This window comes from Heterodontus francisci, unplaced genomic scaffold, assembly GCF_036365525.1.
Source record: "Heterodontus francisci isolate sHetFra1 unplaced genomic scaffold, sHetFra1.hap1 HAP1_SCAFFOLD_1318, whole genome shotgun sequence".
NCBI lineage: Eukaryota > Metazoa > Chordata > Chondrichthyes > Heterodontiformes > Heterodontidae > Heterodontus > Heterodontus francisci.
This window is the reverse complement of record NW_027140944.1, coordinates 53,408-66,804: the sequence shown is the minus strand read 5'-3', so window position 1 is coordinate 66,804 and position 13,397 is coordinate 53,408. Positions and strand designations below refer to the sequence as shown.

Genomic DNA, 13,397 nt, shown 5'->3' with positions numbered 1-13,397 from the left:
AGCACTGCTGAAAATGCACTTTTGTGGGTCACGTGAAAATCTGGTCATGCTCAGTTGTACTGCCTTGGTGATAGGATAGCTTGTCACTGCTTGCTGTGTAGGCTTACTCATGTGGAGCATGAACAGTTGGACTGAATGGTCTTGTGAGTGTTGTAAATTGTATGTGATCTCATTGTGATATTGGACATATCATGATGTTTGTATAGAGAGAAGATGGGAGCAGGCCACTTACCTACCTGGTCAATCTGGATGTGTGGTGCAGGAACCAGAGGAGGAGACTTAAAGCATAGAAATTTATCAGTAAAATGGACACCTTTTAAACATTGGCAATTGTAAGGTTTTTTATATATATATATATATATATATAGGGGTAGAGATTCCCCTTTGCTTGCAGTTTGCAATCACAAATTGCTCCAGTTTTGCAAAAGGGAGTTATTGTTAAGGTTCTGCTCAATCTCATTTGCATAATCACAAACTTAAAATCTTCAGTGAATCAGTGCAATGAGGCAGATTTTTAGAATGTTTTCTCCTTGCATTAAAATGCATTCCCTGATCTGTTTAAAAGTGGTAACCTGATGCAGTTTTTATTAATACAGCAGAAAATGGGTTTGTCACAAAAGATAGCATTTTTAATTAGTGGCTAGTCCACCAGATGTGGAATGAAATAACAGAGAATGACTTTTTTTAAAACTGTACAGAACCATATACTAGTTATATTAGTGTGCAGTAATCAGTTTTTTAATTAAGGTGCGTAATAGTGCCCTTGCACCTTGTTTAAAAGAAAGCTTAATATGAAGAGCCTCCTTGTAGGGCATAAAATAGGCACAATTGGTAGAAGCTCACCACACTCAGATTCAATCTGGGGGCATTGCCAGTTACATGGGTGGGGTCAGCTTCCCAGTGCTATGCTTTTTAAATCACACAAAATGGAGAAATTCAATTTGCGCTGGACGTGCACTTAAAATTTCTCAATCTTTCGTGCTGGATTGGCTGATTTCAGGCAACTTGTGGAAACTACTCAATTTTAAAATTTTATAAAAAATTATTAATTGTAATGTCAGAATGGTAAATATTTGTAAAACTGCTAGTTTGATGTGGCAATTCAATTACAGCTCTGTTTTGCTTGGGGGCAGGGAGGTGGGTTGAGGGTGTTTTATCATCTACAATCATTTCTTCCAGTCGCTTCTACTGAGGAGAGACACAGCCGCTGGCTTCTCCATCTCTTGCCCCCAGCCTGCCCAGCGCGCACTCCATTTTGCTAAGCTGCACTCCAACAACTTTTAGGTTCACGTTTGTCTTTGTTCCATACGTGTTGTCAGGTGGTATTTATATGGTGCATTATGTTGATTTTTTTTAATGAGATCTTTCTGAAAATAAAAGATTTAAATTTACATGAAGGGCTTGAAGCTCTTTAAAAATGACGCTGGCCATAAAATATAAATGATTGCTTAATTGGTGAGGGAGTGTTCATACTCTTCAATTCAGAACATTGCAAGCAAGGCACAGAAACATCACTGTGCTTGGGGAGTAATCCTTATTAGCTGCCTTCTTGAATCCAACTGAGTGGTCATTGAGTCAACCCCATTTTGTGGGTCTGGAGTCACAGACCAGATAAGAGTGGCAGATTTCCTTCCTGAAAGGGCATTAGTGAACCAATGGGTTTTTTTACAGCAATCTTGTAGTTTCATGGTCAGCATTTACTGATACTAGCTTTTTTATTTGATTAATTGAATATAAATTTCTCAGCTGTTGTGGTGGGATTTGAACTCCTTTTCCAGATCATTATTCCAGGCCTCTGGATTCCTAGTCTAGTAACACAACTATGTTATCATATCCCAAATTTAACATTACTTCTCTACTTTTCAGTTATATCTGTCTAGAAGTAAACCCTAGTGTTTGTTTTTGCTTTTTTATGGCCTTATTAACCTGTGTAGTGATTTGTATATTTGAGCTCCCAGATCCGTTTGCTCTTCTATTCCATTTAGATTCTTATCTTATTTTCCAAGGAATATGTGACCTCTTTATTTTTCTTACCAAATGTAATACCGCACACTTATCTGTATGGGTATTCATTTGCCATTCTACAAGTTTTTTAATGTTTGGCAATTTATTCCAGTTCTCAGTATTATTGCCTGCAATTTGGTGGTGTGCCCAGTGACACTGTATGTATTGCTGTACAGACAGTTTAACTCATCGTTTAATAGCAATCCCTGTAACTTTATCAACCACCATATTTTTACACTCCGATTATTTATGGAATACAGGTTACTTAATTCAGGTTTTTGAATGAAGCAGTTCACCTCTATATCTGTTCAGAGATTAAGCTGCCATATTCTGTGGCAGAGTAAGCAGAATTTCATTGTGCATGGCTATTTTAGTGTGTGTTCTATACTACTGCTGTGATAGAATAAGAGCTAAGTGCATGTCATGAGACTTTTTTAAAAAAAAATTAGTATTTGTGTGCTTAACATAAAATTAGTTTAAAGTTGTGTTGACAAGCTGTGGTCTTTAGTTCAAAAATAAAATGCAATCAAGCCCACTTAAATGAATGTGATTAAAGAGTACAACATTTCAGAAATTCTCCATGCACAAATTTTTTCTGTTTTTTGAAATGTGTTCTGTCCCTGTTAAATGAGTGAAGTATTTAAACAAATAGCAAAAGTCTAGTTTTAATTTAAGCGTTGTCTGCCTCGCTAAAGCATAGGCCCGGAATTTGCTGTAAAAATAATGTGTGAATGATCTAAGCTGTTATTAATGTCCAAATTGGCCAGTTACTTCTCAGAATCACAATCATTACAGCGCAGAAGGAGGCCATTCGGCCCATTGTGTCCGCACTGGCTCTCTGAAAGAGCAATTTCCTCAATTCCATTCCCCTGCCTTCTCCCCATAGCCCTTCCTTTTCATATGACTGTCTAATTCCCTTTTGATTGTTTCAATTGAACCTGCCTCCATCACATCCTCACGCAGCGCATTAAAGACCTTAACCACTCGCTGCGTGAAAAAGCTTTTTTTATGTCACTTTTGCTTCTCTTACCAAATACAATGATGGTTCTCGATCATTTCACGAGTGGGAACAGTTTCTCTCTCTCTGCTCTGTCCAGACCCCTCATGATTTTGAATACCTGTATCACATCACCTCTCAGCCTTCTCTTCTCCAAGGAAAACAGTCCTAACTTCTCCAATCTTTCTTCTAACTTGTGGCAAGAAAGAGATACCCCGTGAATTGCATTGGTGAGATGCCGTTTTCATGAAACCCTTACCCTCCCCACGAGGTTCATAAAGTTGCTGCATTTGTACACTATTTGGCATAAACTGGCCACAGTGAATAGCATAAGTACCCTTTTAATGACTTGATGATTGTTAATGACTCCCAATCAACCCCTCTGGTCCAGAAAGGGAGCAATTTAAACTGCTTATTCTCGTTGTAATTTCCTCTTGGTAAATTCTTCTTGAACCTTTTTGAATGTTAGTCTTTTCTCTCTGCCTAATCTTTCTTTCCCTCTTTCTTTATCTTTTTATCCCTGATTTGACGGTGAATTCACCCGCACTAGTTTACCCTCCATCTTAACCCTTTCTCTGACTATTTCTCAATCCTTTAATCTCATTAGTTAAAGAGATAGACTGTCCCATCATTCACCAAGGGCACAAATGCCCTGTTGCCCCCTCTGCACTATTAACCGTTTGCATTTCAAACAACTTGGAGGACAAAATAAAATTGAGCTCAAGGGAGTAAGGAAAAGCTTAACTATCTGGGCAGGCAGTGAGATGCCCCATTCCAGCAAATTCTGGCCCAGTGTGTTGAGCCCTTTTTAGAGTCATAGTCATGGAGAGATACAGCACCGAAGCAGGCCCTTCAGCCCACCGAGTCTGTGCCGACCATCAACCACCCATTTATACTAATCCTACATTAATCCCATATTCCCTACCACATCCCCACCTTCCCTCAATTCTCCCAACACCTACCTACACTAGGAGCAATTTACGATGGCCAATTTACCTATCAACCTGCAAATCTTTGGCTGTGGGAGGAAACTCGAGCACCTGGCGGAAACCCACGCAGACACAGGGAGAACTTGGAATATCCGCACAGGTAGTACCCAGAACCGAACCCAGGTCACTGGAGCTGTGAGGCTGCGGTGCTTGCCACTGTGCCACCTTTGTTAAGCAATGTGTTGAGATTTTTTTCTTTTGAACGAGCATTTTCGTCTCCATGTGAAAAATCGCTTGGTAACCAACATTTAAGAATCTCTTTAGCCTCCAGGTGCTCGTGCTCAAGTAGTTTTGGCAATCAAAATGGGATTGTTTGGGTGTGAGCACTGCTTCAGGTGCTAAAGCCTCAAGCTTTATGATGCTTGGAATTTACCTGTGTTTTAGTGGCATACAGCCCCTTTGGCAACAAAAACAGAAAATGCTGGAAATGCTTAGCAGGTCAGACAGCATCTGTCAAGAGAAAGAAAGACAGTTAATGTTTCAGGTCTGTAATCTTTCATCAAACTATCAAAAGTTTGAAATGCAATAGGTTTAAAGCAAGTGAAAGGGGGAGGGAGATGAAGAAAAAAGGAAGGTCTGTGATGGAGTGGAGGGTAGGACAGATTAAATACAAAAGGTTTCATGGTACAAAGCCAAAGGGAGTGGTAATGAGACAAGTAAAGAAACCAAAAATGTCTGGGTGAGATGTGAATGACAGGATAGCAGCCGTCTGAACACAAAGTAAGGGGATTGAGAAAGAAACAAGGTGGTGGGGGAGGGGGTAAAAGAACCAGCAAAAAAAAAGAACCAAGTGGGTAGAGGTTATGATCGAAAATTATTGATCTCCGTGTTGAGTCCGGAGGCTGTAAAATGCCCAATTGAAAGATGAAGTATTGTTCCTCAAGCTTGTACTGAGCTTCATTGGAACACTGTAGCAGCCCAAGGACAGAAAGGTCAGAGAGGGAGCAAGGTAGAGAATTGAAACGATAAGTGACAAAGGTCAGGATCACGCTTGCAGACTGAACAGAGCTGTTCCGCAAAGCAGTCACCCAGTCTGCATTTGGTCTCCCCAATCTAGAGGAGACCACATTGTGAGCAGTGAATGCTGTATGCTAAAATGAAACAAGTACAAGTAAATCGTTTCACTTGAAAGGAGTATTTGGGGCCTCAAGTGCAGAACTTAAATATGTACGTTATAATGAATCACATGATATACAGTTTCAGTTATCCATAACAATTGTGTGACCAATTTATAGCCCTGTTATTTCCTTTCCATTGTTGGCTTCTTGCCAAGCCTGGTACAATGTTTAAAACTGATACTTAAAGAAACATGGTTAAGTGAATAAAATTATTTAGAAAATCATTATTCATTTCACAGTTTTTCACTGTACTGGTATCCTGATTATTGTTGGTTTGCTCAGTTTTAAACGAGAGTGCAAAAAAAAATCCATATTTTGCTTACTTTTCCAAGTTTAGCATGGCGAGGTCTCTGAGAACATCTTTAAGATAAAGAAAAAAAGTTCCCTTTGGGAACAATTAACCTTAAGTGTCTGTGCAATTCTGTAAAAAGTATGGTTTTTTTTGGTCTTGCCTAACATGCCAGCTTTATTTTGCTGAAATTTCTAATACATTTTAATTGTTCAGATGTAGATGCAGTGGTTTTTGTCGAGGTTCATCCCAAGCAGCTCTGTAACACAGGAGTCTGTGCTCTACGGGCTGTTCCCAGGGACGCACACCGAGACAAACATCAACTGCTGCTGGAGGACTATCAATTCGGTGAAAGACGCCCTTTGGTCTGCCCGAAACCTGCTGGTCTTCCAGCGCAAAGAGTTGTCCACCACCGAATGTTGCAGACTGGCACATTCCAAGGTCCAGGACTACGTGCTGAGGGACGCACTAAAGCTTGGGGCAGCCGCAGCAAAGGCTCAATGGGGAAAGACCACAGTGTAAGGTTCCCCCACCAAGCTGGACTGAGGGGCTGGATCCATGGAAAACCCCTCGAACTGTATCGTTAATATTTTCATTTGCTGTAAATGTAAAACGGTTTTTGGCATGACAATTGTGAAATGGAAGGGTTGTGAAGAAACTCATGATAGTATAGAAGGAAACTGATCTCCCTTGCAATGTTTGTATTTTTTGGTGCTGTTTGAAACCGTTTGGCAATGTAATTTTTGCAGATTTTTATGAATAAAGTATATTTTGGAAATAAAAAAAAAAATTTTAATTGTTCAGATGTAGGACTATAAAGTATAGAAATAATTTAGTGTGGAGTCCTCAAGATTGGGCATCATTTCTGATATGTTGATTCCAGTGAAATGAACTAGTGCTGTCCTGGATAATCTATTGGTCACAAGTACAATAATGGAAAGCATTTGGAAAACGCATTGTCAAGCAATAAGTTAGATGAAGACCTCTTCATTTCAATGCATGTCCAAGATAGCTAACCAAAATAGAGGTTTGTTCTGGAAATCAGGCACAAAAATCAAATTAAGTTGCCCCATTGTAGAATCTGATAAAAGTTTGAAGCAGATATGAAGTCAAATCTACTGAAAGATTAAATTTGATTGTTTTTCTTCTGGTAGAACATGGAGGTCCCTGCGGTTAGCAGACAGCACGCAACACTGCTTTTCAACACAGCCCTGGAACAAGGAAAATGGGATCTTTGCCGTCACATGATCCGTTTTTTGAAAGCCATTGGTGCAGGAGAATTAGAGACTCCTCCACCCACTCCTGCTACTCAGGTACATGGGAAAACAGCTCATCTTTCAGTGTGCATCAATACAATAATTTTCCCTCCATGTTACCAGCTAAACTGTTTATTCACTACATGTAGCTCTGTCATTACTGCAGTTGTACTATTCTATACTGTCATGTGATGTAAACTTTACAATAACATCTAATTACAAAAAAGTAGGATGAAGAATTCGTTTGTGTAGCCTTATAGCTTGAGGTGCTATATTGCTAGGGACTAACTTAATATTCAGAAGAATCAGCTGCTATCAATTGTTTTAAATTTGACAATATCTGACTAACTCAATCACAGTTAGTGAACAAACTCCTCAAGCTATATTTTTATGCTTGGCACTGTAACTTGAACCTGGGCTATGGCCCAAGCCTATTATTGCCAACCATCTAGTGTCCTTAATTTTCATATCTAAGTTATATAAATAAAAATATAAAAGCAGAACATTGTTTTTTGGGCTGGTTCACAGTGATGAGTGCCGCTCATGCCGATAAAATCACGTCAACCTTTCCACGCTCTGGGTACTATCTTCGGCTATATTAATGACTTAGATGAAGCGACAGGGAGTAATGTATCTAATTTTGCTGATGATACAAAGGCAGATGGAAAAGTAAGCTGTGGGGAGGGCGCAGAGAGGCTGCTAAGAGATAGACGGATTAAGTGAGTGGGCAACAAGATGACAGCTGGAGTATAATGTAGGGAAGTGTGAAGTTATGCACTTTGGTCATAAGAATAGAAAAGTAGAATATTTTTAAAAAGGTGTGCAACTTGTATGCATTGATGATCAAAGAGACTTGGGTGTGCTTGTACAAGGAATGCAGAAAGTTAGCATGCAATTAGGAAGGCAAATGGCATCTTGGCGTGTATTGCAAGGGGATTGGAGTACAGGAATAAAGAAGTCTTGCTATAGTTGTACAGGGTTTTAATGAGACCACATCTGGAATACTGTGTGCCGTTTTAGTCTCCACATTTAAGAAAGGATATATTTGCATTGGAGGCAGTACAGCGAACGTTCACTAAATTGGTCCCTGGAATGAGGGAGTTGTCCTATGATAGGCTGAGAAAATTGGGCCTATACTCTCTGGAATTTAGAAGAATGAGAGGTGATCTCATTGGAACTTAGGAGATTCTGAAGGGGCTTGGCAAGATAGACACTGAGAGGTTGTTTCCCCTGGCTGGGGAATCCCAGAACATGAGGACACAGTCTCAGGGACCGATCTTTCAGGACTGAGAGGAGAAATTACTCCACTCAAAGGGTTGTGAATCATGGAGTTTTCTGCCCCAGAGACTTGTGGATGCTCTATCATTGAATTCATTTAAGGCTGGAATAGACAGATTTTTGGTGTCTCGGGGAATCAAAGGGTGGGAAAGTGGAGTGCAGCCTAAGATCAGCCATGGTCATATTGAATGGTGAAACAGGCTCGATTGGCCATATGGTCTACTCCTCCTATTTCTTGTGTTCTTGATCCCAACTATTTCCTTACAGCTTAAACCATGGAAAAAAATGTAGATTGTATTTAACATTGAGAATTAAAAGTTCCTACTTTTGACCAAGCTCTACTATACAGTAGAACCGCTCTTAAGTCATCCGCCCAACCACACATCGCAGGTTGTAGACTTGGATGGTGGACATGAGAAGGTGATTGCATCTGATCCTCAGATTGCATTTAATATAGTTATAGTAACTACTGCAAAAACAGTGAATCAGAATGAAACATCAAGATATTTAAGAATCCCAAAGGAATATAGTGGTGACTGCAAGTCGCTGGGGATTTAATGTTTTATTTGGATTATTTAAAAGAATTAGCTGTTCAAAGCCTTCAGCATGCCGATGAAACACCAGATGCCTGGCTGTCAACTGTTGCTATCTTCTTTTGCTCCACACACTCGTGCTTTTTTTTTATTTTGTCAGGGGCCTTTATTCCCCAGGCCCCCTTTATGTGCATTTTAAATAAATAACTTTATTAAAAACAGATAAATAAAACAAAACTCATATTAACTGTTGCACAGTATATACCTTAACTTCCAACTCAAAACTTCCAGCAGTCAACTTAAGTGAAAAGTCCTACCCAGTGCAAAACTAGAAATATTCAATTTCTACTTGTTTCCACGTGGTGAAAGGTATCAGTATAAAAGATAACAGAGCGCACTGTTTAGATAGTTTTGAACTTAAAGTATTGTGCTTTTTCATTTTATCACAGGAACCCAGTTCATCTGGCGGCTTTGAGTTCTTCAAACATAGGAGCATTAGTTTTTCACAGACAGCGGAAGGCCTCAGTGCTGGTAAATTTAACCTGCAGAAGACATTAAGCATGCCTTCAGGGCCATCAGCCAAGAGGTAGCCATGCTATTTAATTTTCTAACTAAATTCTGGTTCTAAGCAGATAATGTACATCGTAAATCATTGGTTGTTTGACTTTGCTTTATTAAACTAATGGATTACATTGGCCCATCAAATACAAATAAATGAAAGATTCATCAACATTATTGTGGAGTAGCACAAGACTAAATGCAGAAATTAATTGCAATAACAAATTGATACCCTCTGCTTCGTTCTATATGAATCAGAAATGTTGGAAGATTAGTATGGATGTTTTTTGAACCGCATTTCATAATGGAGTGAAGAGTAAAGTTACCAAATATTTGCAGCAAAAATACTAAAGTCAAAAAACTTTTCAAAGTTCTTAGTGTTTCAGTATGTGAATTCCCTGTTCAAACCTATTCTGGCCATGCAGAAATTTGTGTTTACCTACCCAGTAGATTTTTTGTTTTAAATGTTGCTGTTGACGTACACAACACTGCATGTCAGAAGATTAATCAATTCTAGGAAGTGCTTTTACTACAAATTTTAATGGAAATCATTCTGAACCATGCTGTTTACTCTTCCTGCCCACCATGTGCTATTTATTCCCTGCTCCTAGGTCTCCACTTATGCTGTTCTGTAGGTGCACAAGAACAATGCAGGTTGACTCATTTCTTCTCCAATCTTTTCCTCCTTCACTTTCTCCCTCCCCAATGGTGAAACACCTGGATGACATTACCCTTGCAACCCACCAGCGATCGAGAACTTATTGTGGAGAATTGTAAATGTAAACACTCTTCCACCTACTTCATGTCAGAACACGTTAATAAACCCAGTGTACCACTAGCTATTCAGTAATGGAGGCTTTTAAAGGGTGCCAAGCACTTAATTTTAAAAAAAATTCTAAAGAACAAAGTTTTTGAATGAAGTATTACTTTGTGTCTTTTGTCTTTAGGTGGAGTAAAGACGTTGACGGTACTGAAAATATGTACATAGATGAGATGCTTTGGCGTCATGCGCGAAGACTCCTGGAGGAGATGAGGCTAAAAGATCTCAGCAGCTTTGCTGCACAGCTGGGTTTTGAGCTCATAGGCTGGCTCTGCAAAGAAAGGACTCGGGTGGCACGAGTCGAGGACTTTGTTAAGGCTTTAAAAAGACTCCATAAGGACTTCCTTTGGCCATTTCCTGTTATTCCTTCCAGCTGTATAGTAAATTCGCCATTCAAAAATGGCAAATACAAAACAGGTAATATAAATATTACTAATATGCATTTTTGCATTTAAAAAATATTTAGCGTTTCATATTTTATCAACTTCAAACAGCATTTCAAGATTGTGTTTTATTCAAGCACTGGAGTACTAGTAACTACTTTTAAAGTGTTAAGAGAAAAACATTCACACCCACCCAATGGAAATTTTCTACAGAATTGTTAGCCATGGCACTTATTTTTCTTCGTGATTTCTTATAACCCTGAGCTTATCGTAACTTTTAGAAAACCCTTTTATTTTCCTGTGCTTGTGCCCTCCACATTTGAAGGTGATGACTCTTGCTGGAATGAAGTACTGTGATCACTTACAACCCTCCAGCACCTCGACCAACTGGCCATTTCCCACCTATGCACCTAGCCAGTGAGCCTGCGTATGCTATGTGGGAGGATCAGTTTTTAATCCCCTCCATACTCTGCCCCCACGATCACACTTTTCAACAGAAGTGATTAGAGTTGAGAACCAGGGATCAAACTTGGGATCTCCTTGGTCTGTATTGCTGATTCTACAATAGGTTGCTGGTGCACTGAGCCATAAGGAAATGATTTTGTTTATTTTCAAGTGGAATATTCTAAAAGTAGAATTGAAGAGTAAATGGAAAATTAATGCTCTAAATTAAAATGTAAATTGGCTTTTTACTAATATCTCAAATGCTGTTGCAGTCCTAGAAAATGTAACAATGGCTTTGAGTTTGTGGACTGATAATGTACAATAACTTGTATTTAATGCGCCTTTAATGTGATTTAAAAAGTCCCAAGGGGCTTCACAGGCAAAATTGACACCAAACCGCATATGACCATTTGGGGCTGATGGCCAAAAGCTTGGTCAAAGAGGTAGGTTTTAAGGAGCGTCCTAAGGGGGAAAGATTTTTATTTTGTTCTTGGGATGCAAGCGTTGCTGGCAAGGCCAGCATTTATTGCCAATCCCTAATTGCCTGTGAGCAGGTGTTGGTGAGCCACCTTGAGCTGCTGCAGTCCATGTGATGTAGATACACCCACTGTGCTGTTAGGAAGGGTCCAGGATTTTGACCCAGCGACAGTGAGGGAACAGTGATATAGTTCCAAGTCAGGATAGTGTGAGACTTGGAGGAGAACTTGCAGGTATTGGTGTTCCCACGCATCTGCGGCCCTTGTTGTTCTAGAAGTTAAAAGTTGCAGGTTTGGAAGGTGCTGTCGAAGGAGCATTACTGAGTTTCTGTGGTGTACCTTGTATGTAGATTGCACTGTGTGCCGGTGGTGGTGGGAATGACTGTTTCAGGTGATAGATGGGGTGCCAATCAAATAAACTGCTTTACCTTGGATGGTGTTGAGTTTCCTGAGTGTTGTTGGAGCTGCACTCATCAAGGCAAGTGGAGAGCATTCCATCACATTTCTGACTTGTGTCGTGTAGATGGTGGACATGCTTTGGGGAGTCAGGAGGGGAGTTACTTGCTACGGAATTCCCAGCCTCTGGCCTCCTCTTGTAGCCACAATGTTTATATTTCTCATCAAGTTAAGCTTCTGGTCAATGGTGAATCCCAGGGCGGGGGATTCAGCCATAGTAATGCTGTTTATTGTCATGGGAAGATGGTTAGATTCTCTCTTGGAGATGGTCATTGTCTGGCACTTGTGTGGCACGAGTCTTACTTGCCACTTAGCCCGAGCATAACTATTATCCAGGTTTTGCTGCATGCGGCACAGACTGCTACAGTATCTGAGGAGTGGCAAACGGTGCTGAACATTGCATAATCACCAGTGAACATCTCCACTTCTGACCTTATGATGGAGGGAGATCGTTGATGAAGCAGGGAAGATGGCTGGGCTGAGGACACGACCCTGAGGAACTCCTGCAGTGATGTCCTGTGGCTGAGATGATTGACCCCCAACAACCACGACCATCTTCCTTTGTGCCAGGTATGAGTGCAGTTCATGGAGAGTTTTCCCTAATTCCCATTGACTTCAATTTTTCTAGGGTTTCTTGATGCCGCACCCAGTCAAATGCTGCCTTGAAGTCAAGGGAAGTCACTCTCGTCTCACTTCTGGAATTCAGCTCTTTTGTCTATGTTTGGTTTGATCAGTAGGTTGTGGGATCGCTTAACTCTGTCTGTAGCATGCATGTAGTCCTGTGTTGTAGCTTCACCAGATTACCACCTCACTTTTATGTATGTCTGTTGATGTTCCTGGTATGCTCTCCTACACTCCTCATTGAACCAAGATTGGTCCCCTGGCTTAATGGTAATAGAGTGAAAGGTATGCCAGGCCATGAGGTTGCTGATTGAGACTGAATACACAGTGGCGCAGTGGTTAGCACCGCAGCCTCACAGCTCCAGGGACCCGGGTTCGATTCCGGTACTGCCTGTGTGGAGTTTGCAAGTTCTCCCTGTGTCTGCGTGGGTTTCCTCCGGGTGCTCCGGTTTCCTCCCACAAGCCAAAAGACTTGCAGGTTGATAGGTAAATTGGCCATTATAAATTGTCACTAGTATAGGTAGGTGGTAGGGAAATATAGGGACAGGTGGGGATGTTTGGTAGGAATATGGGATTAGTGTAGGATTAGTATAAATGGGTGGTTGATGTTCGGCACAGACTCGGTGGGTCGAAGGGCCTGTTTCAGTGCTGTATCTCTAATCTAATCTAATACAATTCTGCTGTTGCTGATGGCCTGCAGCGCTTCATGGATGCTCAGTTTTGAGGTGCTGGATCTATTCTGAGTCTATCCCATTAGCGTGGTGGTAGTGCCGCACAGCATGATGAAGGCTATCCTAAGTGTGAAGACAGGACTTCATCTCCACAAGAACCGTGTAGTGGTCACTCCAATAAGGTCATGAACAAATACATCTGCAACATAGAGATTGGTGTGGACAAGGTCAAGTACATTTTTCCCTCATTTTGGTTCTTGCCCACCTGTTGCAGGCTCGGTCTGGCAGATATGTCCTTAAGGACTCAGTCAATAGAGGTGCTACCAAGCCACTCTGCATGATGGACAATGAGGTCCCCCACCCAGAGTACATTTTGTGCACTTCCTACCTTCAGTGCTTCTTCCAAGCTGTGTTCAACATGGAGGTGCACTGATTCTGATGCTGAAGAAGGGCAGTGGGTGGTAACCAGCAGGAGGTTTCCTTGCACATGTTTGACCTGATACA

At 40.7% G+C, this 13,397-nt stretch overlaps 1 protein-coding gene across 1 annotated transcript in view; it reads left to right on the top strand.

Moving 5' to 3' along the window:
* LOC137361465 (guanine nucleotide exchange factor subunit RIC1-like) overlaps positions 1–13,397 on the top strand; it is a 64,808-nt gene that overhangs the window by 33,746 nt on the left and 17,665 nt on the right. Inside the window, exons 11-13 of the mRNA XM_068026325.1 lie at positions 6,552–6,710; positions 8,914–9,050; positions 9,970–10,259. Of these exons, the coding sequence (XP_067882426.1) occupies positions 6,552–6,710; positions 8,914–9,050; positions 9,970–10,259 (586 nt within the window). The remainder of the gene's footprint in view (positions 1–6,551; positions 6,711–8,913; positions 9,051–9,969; positions 10,260–13,397) is intronic.